General features: G+C 44.5%; 1 protein-coding gene across 2 annotated transcripts in view; it reads left to right on the top strand.

Annotated features, from left to right (window-relative positions):
• The window catches only part of DNAL1 (dynein axonemal light chain 1), a 28,024-nt gene extending 18,278 nt beyond the window's left edge, over window positions 1-9,746 (top strand). For both annotated transcript variants that reach the window (XM_040333208.1, XM_040333209.1), the window contains exons 6-8: window positions 463-589; window positions 2,899-3,039; window positions 9,607-9,746. In XM_040333208.1, the coding sequence (XP_040189142.1) occupies window positions 463-589; window positions 2,899-3,039; window positions 9,607-9,650 (312 nt within the window). In that variant the 3' untranslated portion in view covers window positions 9,651-9,746. The remainder of the gene's footprint in view (window positions 1-462; window positions 590-2,898; window positions 3,040-9,606) is intronic.
• The last annotated feature ends 8,439 nt before the right edge of the window (window positions 9,747-18,185 follow it).

Genomic DNA, 18,185 nt, shown 5'->3' with positions numbered 1-18,185 from the left:
AAAAATTGCAACAAACAAAATGTCTTTTTTTTTAAGACGTATGGGCGGAAGTGACGTTTTGACGTCGCTTCCGCCTGCAGTGATATGGAGACGTGTGGAGACGGGGGCCATCTTCCCCTCACTCATCTCCACACACAGCAAGGGATAGGACCAGATCGCCTCAGCCGCTACCGACGGCCACGGTAAGCGGCGGGGGGGCCCGCGAATCCGCCGCAGAGACCACTTTTATCTTGTAGAGGACCGCTCGCTGAAGAAGAGGATACAGGGGTTATGGTAGCTAGCTGCTACCATAACAACTGTATTCCTCTTCAAAGTCATTACGTAAAACTGCGGCGGGCGGTCCTTAAGTGGTTAATCCACATTGCACAGGGCCATTTTCCTAATTGTACCTGAGACTGTCTCTCTGTTATTGCATCTTCCTGATCTCATCTATTCATACACCTAAACATTATTTACCTACAGGAAGCAGTTGGAGAAGCCCTCGAAGAGCTATGGATTTCATACAATTTAATTGAAAAATTAAAAGGAATTCATGTAATGAAAAAGCTGAAGGTACTCTACATGTCCAACAATACAGTGAAAGACTGGGGTAAGTGAATTCAGAACATGGGAAGGTGAACATACTGGATAGATTTCAGTTATTTGATCTCCAATGTTCAAGATATATTTTTTCATTTAATCATGTCTTTTGTTGGGGTTCTGTATTTTACTGATGAGAAGTCAGAAGAATAGCCAAGTATCTGCAGCAGTCTTTTATGATAATGGGTGATGCCTGAACAGGCATAGAGAAAAAATCTAATCTATATGTATGTATGTATGCTGATGTTATAAAGAATGAAAATCCATTATTTTACTATATAATTTTTTTTTTTTTTTTTATATAAATATATATAATGGATTAAACCAGGCTCCTCCATTATCCATGCTTCTAATTAGCTAGTAGTAATTACTTACATTTAACTGCACTTTATTATAGAGCAAGTCCAGGTGAATCTGACTAGCTACTACTAGCTGTACTATGGCCTGGATGAATGAGAACCTTCACAGACATACTATATGCTTCTCATTTCTTTTAGTACAGTTGTAGGTGACTCCAGACTACATCTTAATAGAGGATAACCAAGTAAATATGTAGAGGCCCCAGACTTTAAGGCCCCTTTCACATGTGCGGACCGTATGTCTGCATTTTCATTCATCCGTTTGTGGATGAAAACGGGACATACATTGGTCCCTAAGTGCGGGGATGAACATCCGCTGACACCCGTAATCACCCGCCTCCGCAAAGCTCCGATTTTGCGGACGGAAGAAAATCCTATTTTTTTCTTCCGTTATCGGATCGGATGAACACGGACACATGGTCCGTGTTCATCCGATCCCCCCCATAGGGGAGAGCGGAGAAAAGACAGGGAAGTCCCTGCACAGTGTGCGGGGACCGCCCTGTCAGCCGACGGCTCAGCGGGGATTTTACGGAGGATCCCTGCTGAGCTGACGGACACACGGAGGCGGGTCATTACTGATCCGCCCCATGTGAAAGGGCCCTTACAGTTTTGGGGAACAAATTACTATGGTTGATCAGAAAGTTTTTGTTTTCTAAAAAGCTTCATTCAAATGTCAACCTATTAGTTACATAGTTAGTCAGGTTGAAAAAAGAAAAAGTCCATCCAGTTCAACCATAAAAAATATCGTACAATCCAATATACCCAATTCTATTGTACGACACATAGTATAAGCACTATAAGGTGCTTGACTATTATTTTTTTTTTTCAGGTTAGGTCCGGGTTCACATGTGTTTGGCCACGGTTCCCAGCATGGGGTCTGGTGCGTTCCTGTTTACCGCCCTGGACCTGTGTGAACCGGCTCCATTGAGAGTCGGTCACACTCGTATGTCATGCGAATTGGATGTGGGAAAAATGCACATATGTAAACCCGGCCTAAAACCATTTATTGATTGCACTGCAATGCACACGTGTGTTTAAAGCATACTAATTAAACCCTCACTGCATTACTTTTGTGGTGTGCTGGGGAAAAAATGTGAAGTGTGTTTTTGATGGACGCACGATTTAGAGCCCAGTACATATGACCTGATTCAATAGAAATCTGCCGATATTCAGCCAGTGTGTACTGGAGTCAGGCTGGCTTCTGTCGCAGGGGCATTACAAATGGCTGAGAGCGCTAAGCGTAGTTTTCTGGCGGGGGAGGTGTGCAGGGGAGATCGCGGTACTAGCATTGAATAGTTAGTACAGTGGCTCCTCCTGAGCTGTCAGTTTTTTCCCTTCAGCCCTGCTGGGTTGAACAAAAAAAAAAACACTAGTTGTACAAAGCTTCAAGGGTTTGTAAAGGTTTATTTTAAATAACAAACATATCATATTTACCTCCACTGTGCAGTTCGTTTTGCACAGAGTGGCCCTGATCCTTATCTTCTGGGATCCCTCGGCGGCTGTCTCGGCGCCTCCCCGCAAGAGCAAACCCCCTTCTGGGAAGTGCTCTCCCAAAGGGGTTAACTTGCGGGCTCGCTCATGTTCGATACACTTGGTGGCAATGGCTGCCACTGTATCACTCGGCCTGGCCCCTGGCGCGCCACATCATTGATTTGATTGACAGGAGCGGTAGCCAATGGCTGCGCTGCTATCAATCATCCAAAGAAGAGCTGCTTTAAGCTGGGGGAAACCATAGCGGGATTGCGCCCACCGGGATTCAGGTAAGTAAAACGGGGGAGCCGGAGAGTGCAAGATGTTTTTTCACCTTAATGCATAGGATGCATTAAGGTGAAAAAAACATAAAGCTTTACAACCCCTTTAACTGTGAATGGGCCAAAAAAAAAAAAAAAGTTGTAGCTAATTGATTTAATGTGTTCATTCAATTCCCTAGCTGGCAAATTTCCTTTTTTGTTCCTTTCAGGGGAATTTTCCAAACTGGCTGATCTGCCATGTTTGGAGGACCTGGTGTTTGTGGGGAATCCCCTAGAGGAAAAACACACCCTGGAGGGAAATTGGGTGGAGGAGGCAACAAAACGTCTTCCTAAGCTGAAGAAACTGGATGGTGAGTAATAATTTTTTTTATTTTTTTTCATTTTGGATCAAGTAAAGGAGGGTTATAACCCCTGTCAAATTTATTTTTGCCATCGGTGTTCCATTGTGGAGATTTATCTTCACTTCCTGTCTCATAGCCAAACAGGAAATCTCTGCAAATTAAGGGAATTCTTTGGGGAATCCAAAGTCACCAGAACTGGTTTGCCCATTGGAAATTTTCTCCTCTATTACTTTTCTGGGAACAACCCAATTTGTGTGTGGTGTGTGTGTTTTTTTTTTTTGTAAAGGGAGCACAGACGGCAATACAAACTGTGATGATTGGGGTATCAAAAAACTGCGCCCGACTGATAACCCACTACTGCGCCAGATGGAAAGAAGTTAAAGCGCCTAGCTGCTGTTTAAATAAATAGTATGTGAAATAAAGGAATATATTTTGTACATAAAGTGTCAATATAAAACCACAGCGCTATGAGAATAAATTAATATTCAAATCTAAATATACAAACACAAGTGTACAATGTGATATCACAATGTTAAGTAAATAACTTATAAACTTGTAAACATGCAAAATAAGTGAAAAAAAGTGAGAAAAAGTTCGTGACGCTACAGAATACGTAACGTATTCAAAAGAGAAAATTCATGTGACTTCAAAAGTAGTTGATCCACTTTCCAGGACTTCCACCACACCTCAGTGTTCAGTGCTCCAATCCCCCTCACAGTGGACACTCACCACAATCATATGCCTCCCACTCTCGTGTTTGGCTAACGAGCTTGTAATAAGAGTATCTCCAGGGTATCACCAATATAAATCCAAGTGTTAGTTCCGAGAAGTATCCAAAATGATAATGCAAAACAAGAGAAGAAATGCACAATAGTGTAAAAACGTAAGACCAGTTTATTAAAACACTCAAATGAACCTTCAAAAGTTGCACTCACAAATCAGAATCACAAAAACAGCTTTGTGTGATAGCAGATCACTGCACACTTCAAACTCCTTAACTGTAGATAATAGTGGTCACGGCGGACCCTCGATTAACCGAATGATCTCACCGCAATCCTTGGCACAGAACACCACCTCAAATGATAACTCCTTCACTCGATAACACAAAACAGCTGAAAGATGGCTGCAAACACTCCTAGATGTAACTTGGAACTTCTTTTCTCTCTTTCCTTTTCAAACATGGATTAGGCCACGCCCCGACATGTTTCGACTTCCTGTCTTATTCATGGGTATGGCCAAATCCCCACTTCCCTCTTTTATATATATCCAGGGTTATATAGCAGCGAATCAGAGCAGAGAGTGACGAGACGCCATCCTTTGCTTGTGTGTATCGCTCTGTCTGGCAGCGAATACGTCACCGGGTCACGTGCAATGGCGCGTCCAATAGGGTGAAAGCATCGCCGTATCTATGGGCGGGAGCTGTGTATGACGTCTCACTCGTCAGTCCAGCAGCACTGAGCGCAGCCAATCATGCTGCGTATCTCTTGTGTCACGTTGCCTTGCCGGAAATGACGAGTGAGTGTTGTCTATCGTCAAGGTGCCATGTTGTCCTAGCAACGAGGGACGCGACCAGCTGGTCACATGCACATCGCGGCCAATGAACAATCGCAGCAATAGCCCAGACGGAAGTGCAATGTACATATGGCACATTGACATATCACACAGCGGTTTACTAATTGTTAAAGAAGGACCAAACTAGCAGATCAGTATAAAATTATTATTATTATTAAGTTGTATGAGTGTAACAGTATTTACTCAAAAAACTAGGGGAATTTAAATCTTAAATCAAGGGACGGTCTCTCGAGAGTCCCCATGACCACCAATCCCCAGTTATTACACACTAAATAAAAAATATAAAATACAATCAATATCTAAAATCAATTATAAAATTAGCACTATAACTTCGATCTGATATACAAATACCACTACTAGCATTATCCTTAATAAATTAATCTAGACTACATCAATTCATCAAACATAATGTATACATATACTCACTACTATAAGAATATTGAGCATCATGCATATGAGTAAGTACACAAACTAGCTGCATTTAAATTAAAAATACTACTTAATTTGATCAAGGAATGAATGGTTAATGGTAACTATTGATCACAAATGATCCAATAATTCATGGGTGGAACATTTCTGACATCACAGTAGTAAGACCAATTAAATTAACATTTAAATAAACTTACAAAATGTATGAAGATATAAACTAGGTGTCTGACCACATACTGACAATTGCAGAAACAACCGATCGTAACAGCTACTTGTCGATCCGGAGTGGACATCATCCGGCGTGGATAAGCAATATCCCGAAAGGACAGTTCCTAAGAGTAAGGAGAAATTGTACTGAGGAATCAGACTATTTAGAACAAGCAACTATGTTGAAACAGAGATTTGTACAGAAGGGATACACTCATACAACTTAATAATAATAATTTTATACTGATCTGCTAGTTTGGTCCTTCTTTAACAATTAGTAAACCGCTGTGTGATATGTCAATGTGCCATATGTACATTGCACTTCCGTCTGGGCTATTGCTGCGATTGTTCATTGGCCGCGATGTGCATGTGACCAGCTGGTCGCGTCCCTCGTTGCTAGGACAACATGGCACCTTGACGATAGACAACACTCACTCGTCATTTCCGGCAAGGCAACGTGACACAAGAGATACGCAGCATGATTGGCTGCGCTCAGTGCTGCTGGACTGACGAGTGAGACGTCATACACAGCTCCCGCCCATAGATACGGCGATGCTTTCACCCTATTGGACGCGCCATTGCACGTGACCCGGTGACGTATTCGCTGCCAGACAGAGCGATACACACAAGCAAAGGATGGCGTCTCGTCACTCTCTGCTCTGATTCGCTGCTATATAACCCTGGATATATATAAAAGAGGGAAGTGGGGATTTGGCAATACAAACTGACAGACGTTCTAAACCCTCTGTACGCTATCCAAAACTTAAAAAAAAAATGCTTTGGTTATATTTTAACACTGTTACAACAAATCATTACAAATGAAAACCAAAAATTCTGCACCTAATCCTCTAGTTTCATAGTGATGTGCACCACAATAATGCTAAAATGGCCTCTTTTAACTTGGGTGTAATGGCAGTGTACTGGAGCAAGCTCATCAGGTGAACACTGGAGCATCACAGAATCACGGTCTCAGTAACCGAGGGCTTAGTAGCTAAGGCTGTGGGTAGAGCAGATGCAGAAACTGTGGTAGAAGGTGCAGGAGCATGCTGTTATGACCACTGTGGTCAGAGTCGGCAAATAACTTGGTGATTTGGGTCATAAAGTCTTCCATGACATCACCTGAAAGGGCAGAGGAACTAGCTACACCCCCTGGAGTCAGAGGACTGTGAATAGACTCTAGAATTCCAGGCTGCAGATGGTGGCACCATCAGGAGGCACACTGCAAATCACGGAGACATTTTTAGAGTGCGGGCCAGGGGTGTCTATTACAGCGGGAATTCTAAAAACAGACATCTTGCAATTGCATAACAGTTAGCCAAATTAAGACTTAAGCCTCATACACACGATCTGACTTCCATCGGACAAATCCGTGGATTTTTGTCCGAAGGGTGTTGGCCGTGAACTTGTTCTGCATACAGAGGACAGAACATTTTCAGCCAACGTTCAGGAAACTATGTTTTTTTTCAGCTCTTTAGCACCATCCTTTGGGCAACTTCTGCTAATGGTGTCTGATGGTTTAGCATTGGTTCTGAGCATGCGTGTTTGTACTTTGGCTTTTAGTCTGAAGGACTTGTATACACACGATCGGATAATTAGACGGAACACATTTGTTGTCGGACGATTTGAGAGCATGGCTAACCAACATTTGTTGTCGGAAATTCCGACAGCAAATGTCCGATGGAGCATACAGACGGTCGGATTATCCAACAAAACACGTCCATCACACAATTGTTGACGGAAGATCCGATCGTGTGTACGGGCCTTTAGAGTATGAGGCAAGGCCAAAAGTACTAACCAACCCGAACAGCAGGTAGCAGGTGAGAATCAGATGGCGGGAGATGACCAAACCCACTGAAGATGGGAAACTGGAATAGATGGAAGTCCCACATGGCTCTTTACAAGCAAGAGCAGCAGCAGGAAGATGCTTCCTTGACGCTCTATAGTGGAAAGAGTGCGAATCTCCACCCAGCAGATGTCAGTGCTCACACTGTTAACGTTTTCTGCAATGCAAACCAACGGCAAAGGAAGATTTTTTTTTTTTTTTTTCTTAAAGCACCCACTGAACAACTGTATGTACTTGAGGTAGCTGCTGGTGCGACAAAGCAAGTGCTGAGGCAATGCCAGGGGCTGTAGACCTGAAAAACACACTGCAGCTGACTTGATGCTGGAATGCACCCTATGCAAAACACGGCTCCGAAGTTCACTTCTAGGCTATCCACGCAAGACAGCTTGAACGGAATTCCGACGAATTCGGTGTTAAAAAAAAAAAAAAAAAACTGCATCGCCTCGGCAGTTTTTTTATTTTAGGCTTCCCAGCCTAGAGGTGAGATGTGGGGTCTTATTGACCCCATATCTCACTGTAAAGAGGAATGAAAGTGATCAAAATTTATATATAATATATATATTAAAAAATATATATATATATAGTGTCAAACTAAAAAACTTGTCCCCGTGTGCTCGCACGCAGAAGTGAACGCATATGAAAACTACATATGTGAGGTATCGCCGCAAATGTTAGAGTGAGAGCAATTATTCTAGCCCTAGACCAGTGTTTCTCAATTCCAGTCCTCAGGCCCCCCCAACAGGTCAGGTTTTCAGGATTTCCCTCAGATGAAAAGGCTGTGGTGATTACTAAGGCAGTGAAACTGATCAAATCACCTGTGCAAAATAATGGAAATCCTGACCTGTTGGGGGGGGCCTGAGGACTGGAATTGAGAAACCCTGCCCTAGACCTTCTCTGTAATTCAAAACATGTAACCCAGGGGTCTTCAAACTACGGCCCTTTAGTTGTTCAGGAACTACAATTCCCATCATGCCCAGTCATGTCTCTGAATGTCAGAGTTTTACAATGCCTCATGGGATGTGTAGTCAGTCCTACAACAGCTGGAGGGCCGTAGTTTGAGGATGCCTGATTTTATCCAGTTAAAAAATAAATTACCGTATTTTTCGCTCCATAAGACGCACCTGACTTAAGACGCACCCATTTTTAGAGGAGGAAAACTAGAAAAAAAAATTCTGAACCAAATGGTCTCAATGTAGATATGGGAAAAAAATGACAGTCTTGTAATGGTTAACAGCCTCTAAAAGTAATTAATGTGGTGAACTTACATAGGATCTGCAACCCAGTGAAAAAAACAACACAAGGAGCGCTGATCCAATGTTGACAATAAACCAGAACATTCCTAGTAAAAAGTAACAAGCTTTAATGACAAATGTATCCTTTCCTAAACATTATGCAGATGATCAAATGGAGAGAAGCCTAGAAATCCCAGTAACTCACAACTAGCATATCAGCCTCTGCCGTCCTGGGGGGATGGATGGCTGGATGGCTGTCACCGACCCTGATCCTGTGTAGAGACAGTGAGGTATTCACAGAGGGTGTGGAGGAGGTTCCCACTCTCAAACTGTCAGATGTTAAATAAGGGGGGGGGGGGGGGGGTTTGGAGGATCGAGATACTCCAGGGTCAGCCTAGAAAAGCCACATTATTTTCCCGATGGTCAGGGAGGAGAGGGGGGAAGAGGGACAGTGCTGTGCAGTCCGGAGTGGAGGAACAGAGCCAGACAGGTGGCTCATGTCCGTGTCTATACAAGTAGCTGTGCAGCAGCAATCACAGGCAGGCTTGACACACTCTGTTACCGGTGGTCAGAGAGGACAGGAAATACAGAGCCGTGCAGTCAGACAGAGGCACAGAGCCAGGAAGATAGCTTGCATCTGGGTCGGGTCTGGTCAATATTTGCTCCATAAGACGCACAGACATTTCCCCCCATTTTTGGGGGGGAGGGGAAGTGCGTCTTATGGAGCAAAAAATACGGTAAGTGTCGCCTATGAGGATTTTTAAGTACCAAATTTTGGCCCCATTCCATGAGCATGTGCAATTTTGAAGCGTGACATGTTGGGTATCTATTTGCTCAGCGTAATATATATTGTATATATATAAAATATTTTTATTTATTTTTTAATCGCAAGACTGTTTTTCCCCCCAAAAAAACATGTTCGAAAAATCGCTGCACAAATACCGTGCAAGATAAAATGTTGCAACAACCGCCATTGTATTCTCTAGGGTCTTTGCTAAAAAAAAAAAAAAAAAACCTACATAATGTTTGGGGGTTTTATGTAATTTTCTAGCAAAAAAAAGTGAAGTGCCAGAATTGGCCCAGATGGGAAGTGGTTAATACAGTCACATTTTCTGTAGTGCAGCAGGCAGAGGATGCACACAGTTCAGTGACCCATATTAAACTTGCTACCCATCCTTGTATAGCCCTATACCCAAGCCCCACTATTTTATCTACATATTTATTCTTGCCTGCATATGACATGACCACATAAATACAGCCTTCTAACCCTTTCTTCTATCTTGCCGTTTTCAGGAAATCCGGTCATTAAACAAGATGATGAGGAGGGAGATGATTAGTAATCCTATTATTTTATTTTTTTCCTTTTTTTTAAATTATTTAAACTGTTCCAACACAGAAATGCTTTTATAAACATTTTTGTATATTTAAAACTTTTTTTGAATAGTTTTACTTTTTTATGTTTTAAATTATCAATGGCATTATTTTAAGTGTGATCTCTTTATCAGTATAAGATAAGAAACGGTTCTATTATCTTTATCAAAAGCAACTACAGAGAGGTTTGAATAAGCACAAGGGGACATGATCATTCCAAAGGGTATTAAAATGTATATGATGTATCCATTCCTAATATTGTAGCTTAAAGGGGTTGTAAAGGTAAAAAAAAAAATTCCCTACATAGCTTCCTTTAGCTTAGTGCAGTCCTCCTTCACTTACCTCATCCTTCCATGTTGCTTTTAAATGTCCTTATTTCTTCTGAGAAATCCTCACTCCCTGTTCTTCTGCGTAATGCAAGGCTTTCTCCCTGGTGTGGAGAAAGCCTCTTGAGGGGGTGAGCAGGAGGGTAAGGACCCTCTCTACTTTGGAGATAGAGAAAGGAGCTGTGTGTTAGTGGGTGTCCTGACACTCCTGCTCGCCCCCTCAAGAGGCTTTCTCCACACCAGGGAGAAAGCCTCGCATTACGGTGTTGAGTTACAGACAGAAGAACAGGAAGTGAGGATTTCTCAGAAGAAATAAGGACATTTAAAAGCAAAATGGAAGGATGAGGTAAGTGAAGGAGGACTGCACTAAGGTAAAGGAAGCTATTTAGGATTTTTTTTTTTTTTTGCCTTTACAACCCCTTTAAGCTAACCATGGGGAGGCAGGACCTCTTTACTTGTACTTTACCAATCACCAGCCTATTACTTCAATGTAGACTTCTCCTATGTTAATCCTTGTTAACTGATAATCTGGAAATTGGTTCAGTACTAAAATAGATGCCATCCTCGTAGATGCCGAGTGAAGCACATTACAGGGTAAGTCCACCTAGTACAGACATTTCACCATTGCATGGAGGCACTGCATTGGCTAACTTACTATCTTTTGGGGAATATCAACAGTGAGCTGTATTACCACTTGCATTCCCAATTCTACGCCTCCTGCTGTCATTGATATCCGGAGTAATTTTAGTTACCCCCCCAACATTCCTTATTATTTGAAACAAATCGAGCCACCAGCTCCTGACACTGAGACCTGATTATAACTGTAGTTGGTAAGCAAAGCCCTTGGCTGCAGGTCTGCAGAGCTTCCACTGAAGACCATGAGTGAGATATAAGATGCTATTGATGGAATAATTCCTCTGTCATCTCTACCTTGGCATGAAAAATCTGGCTTAGGTGGACTTACACTTTAAATATATCCTTAAAATGCACACACATTTTCTATTCCTTGTAGAAGTATATAGAGACATATGTTAGAGTTTTCAATACTAGAGTTTAAGATTATTTTTTTTGGAGACAGAAATGTGATAAAAGGTATTCCCAATCATGGGAGCAGTAGCTTTGAATATCAGGTATGTTATTTTTGTATTTATAGCTAGTACTGTTATCATTTCTACAAAAGAGGTTTGGGTAGAGGACACATTGGAAGATGTGTGGGATAAAGACTCATTTACATGGCTGATTGTATTCATATCAGTCACTCACAGCTGGGCACAGATCTTGAGTGACAAGTTGTCAGTGTTATCCCATTAATTTACATTGCACTCACTGAAGATCGGAAATTGTCACTTATTGCACAGTCGCTTCTAACTGCGAGATTAAAAAAATAACCTGCTTAGCTTTTAAAATTTTAAAAGGGAAGTACAATGTATTTTAGGGAAGCCCCTATTTTGCATTGTATTTTATAGTGTACACTATTTGATCTGGTTGGTACTTTTTTTTTTTTTTTTTTAACATGGCTTGCATGTCCATTTTTACAGTTGATTGTATTAAATGTGAAAATTTGCAGTTCAGCCACTAGATGGAGCACTGCATTCCTCTAGTGCAGTGGTCCTCAACCCTGTCCTCAGGGCCCACTAACAGGCCAGGTTTGCAAGATAACTGAAATACATGACAGGTGATCTCATTTGCTGCTCAGTGATTGCAGTATTCTAGTTTGCATCTCCCCAAGGTAATACTTAAAACCTGGCCTGTTAGTGGGCCCTGAGGACAGGGTTGGTGACCACTGCTAGTGTCAATCAAACCTCCCCATGCAGCAAATGTTGAGATTTCAGCCACATAGGGAGGGAGTGCATTTTTATCGGTGAGTTGCCCTACTCATCTTTGCATTAAGAGATGAAACGGTAAAGCTGGCTAAGACCCCTTTCACACTGGAGCGTATTGCAGGCGCTAAAGCGTTAAAAATAGTGCCTGCAATCCGCCCTTAAAGTGCTCTATTGTCTCCAGTGTGAAAGCCCCTCGGAGCGTTGCGCTAGCAGGACGGTAAAAAAAAAGTTCTGCTAGTCACATCTTTGGAGTGGTGAAGGAGCGGTGTGTATACCGCGCCTCCACCGCTGCTGCCCATTGAAATCAAGATTTCAGAAGGATCGGTTATAGCCGTCAACACTGAGCATTGTATTCTGCCGGCGGGGGAAACGATTTTCCCCATCGAATGTGTGGATGGGAGAATTGTTTCATTTTTTTTTTTTTTTTTTTAATCATGATTTAAAAAGGAATCCTGTATGGCTTGCTTAAGGCACAAGCATTGTATAAGTACTAAATAGAGGGGCCAATTTGTATAATGAGAAAATGTGGCGGCCCCAACGTTTATTACAATCTATACAGGGAAACAAAGTTTAAAAAAAAAGATGCATTTACAGCAAACTAGTTTTTTTTCCCCTTAAAAATACTACATAATGCTTTAGAGCCGGTTCACACAGGTGTGACTCGTCAGGCGACTTAGCCGCCCGACTAGTCACGCTCCGCTCTGTACTATGGAACCGGAGGTTCCTGTACTACTTCAGAGACGACTTGAAGCTGTGGGCAGATGGCCTTGCTGAGTCGCTCGGCAAGTCGTGCTGCCCCAGTATGAAGGCCTTCACCAAGCTCCTAGCCTGCATGCCTCCACATGGACGTGAATGGGGAAATATTCTGACCCACCATCTATACAATCAGATCTGCCTGGTGTTAGAACACAGCATTGTAAATACTGTATGCAGCACTTTCCCACTGGCCTCCCCCCCCGAGCCCTTGGATAGAGTACTTGTTCAATCTGTAGGACGGAATGTGTGATGTGTTTGTGAATGGTTGTATTTTTCAAATGGCACGTTTGTGTCGGTGGAACAGAACAGATTGTCTGTCGGTCTCATGTAGTATTTCTTCCTGCATTGTAATAATGTCCTGTTCTTCTTCACTGTTTCAATTTTGAAGTCTGGTCAGCACAATGAAGTGTGAGTACACCTGTGTGTCAATAAAGTTTTTTTTTTGTTCTCTTTCATCTTCTGAGTGTTATTTTAAGTGACGCTTATAAAAAAAAAAAAGCATAACTTAAAGGGTTTGTAAAGGTATAATATTTTCTTCCTAAATAGCTTCCTTTACCTTAGTGCAGTCCTCTTTAACTTACCTAATCATTCCATTTTCAAGTAGTTCCGATGATATGTACAGTTTTACTGATACATGTCAAAGTTGCAAAACTGTGTTCAGGTGTTTGTTAGTCATGAAGGGGGTAAAGGAGTTGTAAAGGTAAAAAAAAAAAAACGTAAAACCTTCCTTTACCTTAGTGCAGTCCTCCTTCACTTACCTCATCCTTCCATTTTGCTTTTAAATGTCCTTATTTCTTCTGAGAAATCCTCACTTCCTGTCCCTCTGTCTGTAACTACACACAGTAATGCAAGGCTTTCTCCCTGGTGTGGAGTGTCGTGCTTGCCCCATTCCTTGGACTTCAGGAGAGTCAGGACACCCACTAACACACAGCTCCTTTCTCTATCTGCAACGTAGAGAGCGTCCCACTTATTTTTGTTTTACATATGTGTTTTTTTTTTTTTCTTTTCTTTTCTTTTAATAGACATGAATCTTTCTAGCACACCAAAAAAAAAAAAAAAAAGATGCAATGTATCTTTCTCTCCATTCAAGGAGAAAACCAAACACAGGCGGGTTGCACCAGAGGCTTTTGCAGGCACTGGGCTTCCTGATCGTTCGTACAGGACCCGGGGTGCTCAGTGAGAGCCCGCTACCTGTGCTGGGCACTCCCAGCACAAACTTATTTTCATATATAAACTGTTGGCACTATATAAATCCTGAATAATATTTTATAAAAAAAATATATAAGACCACCTATATGTGTGTACATACCACAAACTGAAAACACCATTTAATACATTTTTAAATATTCAAAGCAATGTCATCTACCCATCCATGTCTCCATGCTTTTGTTGAGAAATCACTTTGAAAAACACCCCCTCAGCATTTCTAGTCATGGCCATCTTTGTGGGGGCAGGTGATCCAGGAAGTAACTGCTACATGGAATCTATCTGCCGTTGGCTCAGGCATGGAAGCAGGTGGGTGTGCTTAGCTGAGAAATCCCTTCCAGGCGAAAAAAAAAAAGCCATGAAGACTGCTGGGATGTATGACATCACTTTGTCTTGGGTCAGACACCAGGAAGCAACTGATGTAAAAAAAAAGTTTAAAACAAGTGCTGGAAACATCCTATTTTATATATTCTAGCAGCATAATAATAATAAAATAAAAAAATACTTAGGCTCCATGCACACAGAAGCTGATAAACTCCAGTTTATTGGCGTGTTTTTTTTTAAATAAAAAAGCCCATAAACTGAACTCTGTTAGCCTATGTGCCCATGCACACATGGGTGTTTTTTTGTGTTAATGAGCTTTGAAGTCTATTGGCTTTTTTCTGATCGCCCGAAATTTGTGTTCAAAGTGCTGTTTTTCGGCGGGGAAAAAGCGCAAAACGCTCAAACGCTGAAGCCAGCATTTTTCTCTTTCGTTCATAGACGGACACAGCCTTCATTGACCTTAGGGTTATGCTTCTTCCTACCAGGAGATTTAGGCAGAATTCTACAGCACTTAAGGTGTTAAAAACTTTCCTTCATGCTGCTCCTCCCAGGGGGCGTGGCTCCCCCAGGCATAACCCACACCCTGCTTTAGCAGCCTCAGTTTGTTTTCTGCCTAACGACAGGAGGTCAAGGCTATCTCTGGAGTTCCTGGACTCTGGAGTTTTTTTCTGGCGATTTTTCTCGCTTTTTTATTATTTTGTTCCTGCATTTTTGAATCCTGCGATTCTTCTATCAACAGCCGACTGGGTGACAGGCTGGGTCCTCGACTCTTGTAGTCCCCCCATGTTCGGCCTTCGAGCGTGTGCCGGCCCTCAGCTCAGCTTTGGGACGTCCACGACAGGCCCCATTGCTCCAGGGGCGGCCGGGGAACTTTGGTTCTAGGGCACACATATGACCGGTCTCTATGGCTTTGTCACAGTGTGTCTGGCCGACAGCCATGCCGTTTACGGACGTTGGTTCTGTCTGGGATACCTCCAGCCGGGTAGTCGCAGGACAGGTAAGTAGTGGCCCCTTACTCAGGTAAGTGGTCTGGCTGGTGGTTTCCCTGGGGAGGTCGACTGAGGGTCCGCCCTGCTTTCCTCTCTCCCCTTCCTCTCCCTCCTTCCCCTGACTGGGTAGTGGCTGTGAAGGGGGGCCTCCTGGGTTTTCTTTGTTACCACCGGGGCCCGTGTGTTGTTAGGGGGACTGTGTTGTTACTCTGGGGGGTGCTGCTGTGTGCTGCTGTGTTCTATGAGGTAATTTTTACCTCAGACAGCGGCCGTCTTGGAAATCTCCTTGGTAACGCTGTGATTCTTTTCTGAGGTAACAGACAAAGCAGTCAGTGCTGCTGTGTTCTATGAGGTAATTTTTACCTCAGACAGCGGCCGTCTTGGAAATCTCCTTGGTAACGCTGTGATTCTTTTCTGAGGTAACAAAGCAGTCAGTGCTGCTGTGTTCTATGAGGTAATTTTTACCTCAGATGGTGGCCGTCTTGGAAATCTCCTTGGTAACGATGTGATTCTTCCCTGAGATGACTCGGCACAGCCTCTGGTCAGTTTTAGTGCTGTTACAGTTTTAGTGCTGTGAATCTTCCATGAGGTGAATACACATCACAGTCAGCACATCAGAGCACACCTGAGGTTTTTTTCAGCTCCCTCTGCAGCTGGGTGGGGTGGTGAATACCGGGGGCCCCCATGCTCTGCAATAGCAGCAAGGAGGTGACCAGTGGGTTTTTTTTTGTCCTGCCTTGCAGGGTGGGTGACTCAGCGCTGACACTATGGAACTCAAGCTATGCCTGAGTTAACCCTTAACGCCCCTCCCCCTGCCACATCTGTTATGTTGGCTGTCCTGGGTTTCTTGCCAGGTTTGAAGCAGCTAGTGCCCGGATGGGGGGTAAAAAAGCGCCCCCTCCCTGAAGCCTGCTTCTGGGGATGACACAGAATCGCTGTTTTTTTCTGGTTCTGTTATGTCAGAGGCTGCGGGTTTAACCCTTATGGATAGTGAGGATGACTCTGCTGCAGTCAGTTGCTGGCAAGAATTTGTTGGAGCTCTTGTTTCTGCGGTGCGTGAGGCTCTAAAAATTGAGGATGTGGCGGAGACACCTCCGTGTCAGTACCAGCAGACTACCACGCATCGCTGAAGTGTTTCCTTATGTTCCTTATTTGGACTATATGTTATACAAGGAATGGGATGCACCGCAAAAAGTTTGTCAAAAAACTTTGCAACCCGTTACCCCCTTGAGGGGGGGCTTTAAAAAAAAAAAAAAAAAAAAAAGTAGGTCTCTCCTCCGCCAGTGGACCCCCCTGTGTCCAGACTGCGCAAGGCCACCACATTGCCTGTGGAAGGGGCTCCTGCATTTCAGGATCCCGCTGATAGGAGAGTGGAGGCCGTGGCCCGCTCCCTATTCACGGTGGTGGGTTCGGCGGTGAGGCCGGCTCTGGCCGGGGCCCTGGCAGGCCCCGACTAAAAGGGCGAAGCTCCTGCTGCAGGAGCTGGAAGAAGGACCTCTAAGGTGGCCTTGGTGATCACCGTTAAGGGTGAACGGTCCTTTTGGGTCTTCCCTGACTGGCATCATTGAGGATGCCACAGGTGGTAAGCGCATGCTGTTCCCACGGTTTGGGAAGGGCTAGGGACCTCGCCCTGTGCAAGGACCCTCCTTGCCTACCTCCGAGCGTTTTTTCGCTCGCCCTGTGCGGTGGGGGTAGGTCTACATGGTGCTTGAATCCCCGCTGCAGGGTAGCAGCGCACCGGATACCGCATGCCTAACAAGTCTGCGGACATACCTGCTTCCGCCTGAAGGTCTGCTCCCGCCCGTGTCTCGGGTGGGAGACTGGCTTCGCATTGCGAAGTGTTTTCCTTGGGGTACAAGATTGAGTTTCTCTCTTGTCTGCCAAACAGGTTTTTTCCCTCCGGCTTCTGGCCTCCTCCGGTTCGCCGGTTGACTCCGTCAGGGGCTGTCCAGGATCTTCTGGTCAGGGGAGTGATTGTGCCAGTTCCCTCGTTGGAACGGTCTCGGGGTTTTACTCCATTCTGTTTGTGTCCCCATGGAGGATGGGGCCCGGTCGATCCTGGGCCTCAAGTCCCTCGTTTTGTTTTGTCAGGTTTTTCTGGCATCCTTGGATGTCATGAACGTGTACCTGCATATCCTCAAACCACCAGAGATTCTGTGCTTTGCGGTCGGGGGGGACCATTTTCAATGGTGTCCTTCCCATTCGGCGGGTTTTCGCCAAGGTGCTCGTACCGATACTGGCCCGGCTGTGACAGCGGGGGTTTGTTATCATGGGATGTCTGGACGACATTCTCCTACGAGCTTCTTCGAGCTCTGCATTGGTGGAGCCGTGTCTATCACGTGTCAGGCTCTCCGAGTGTTCGGCTGGTTTCTGGATTGTCCTGAAATCAGGGTTGATTCCGTCTCAGGGATACCTGAGACTGGTCCTGGATTCCTCCGGGGCGGGAGTGTTTTTCTCCTAGCGGAAAAACTTCAGACTCTGCTATCTGCTGTGCAGCAGTTGCCGACCCAGAAGCGGTCATCTCTGCGATTCTGCAGGAAGGTTCTGGGTCAGTTGGTAGCCTCTTTCGAGGCGGTTCCGTATGCCCAATTCCACGCCAGGGTACTACAGAGGGAACTGCTGTCACGATGGGACTAGCTTCCGTCATCTCTGGATTACCAGATTCAGTTGAGTCATCTGATCATGTCTCCCCTGGTATGGTGGCTGGCGTTTCCGGTGCTTCGGGCCGGAAAGTCATTTTTCTGCAGGCCACTGGACAGTGGTCACGACGGATGCCAGCCTCTCCGGTTGGGGAGGGGCGCTTGGGGCACCCAGTCAGCCCAGGGGCACTGGACTCAGGTGGAGTTCTGCCTACTGATCAACGTTCTGGAGCTCCGAGCAATCAAGCTTTGCCTTACCAGGTGGTCCCTGGATCTACAGGGCCGACCGGTCAGGATCCTGTCCGATAACACCACGTCCGTGACGTAGGTTGATCATCAGGGAGGCACACGGAGTTCTGTTGCAGCGACGGGGGTCGCGCGCATCCTTTCGGTGGGCCGAAGGGTCCGTTCCGGCTCTATCGGCCGGGTACATTCCGG

Source organism: Rana temporaria, chromosome 13 (genome assembly GCF_905171775.1).
Source record: "Rana temporaria chromosome 13, aRanTem1.1, whole genome shotgun sequence".
In the NCBI taxonomy this organism is placed as follows: Eukaryota; Metazoa; Chordata; class Amphibia; order Anura; family Ranidae; genus Rana; species Rana temporaria.
This window is presented reverse-complemented; position numbering and strand designations above follow the sequence as displayed.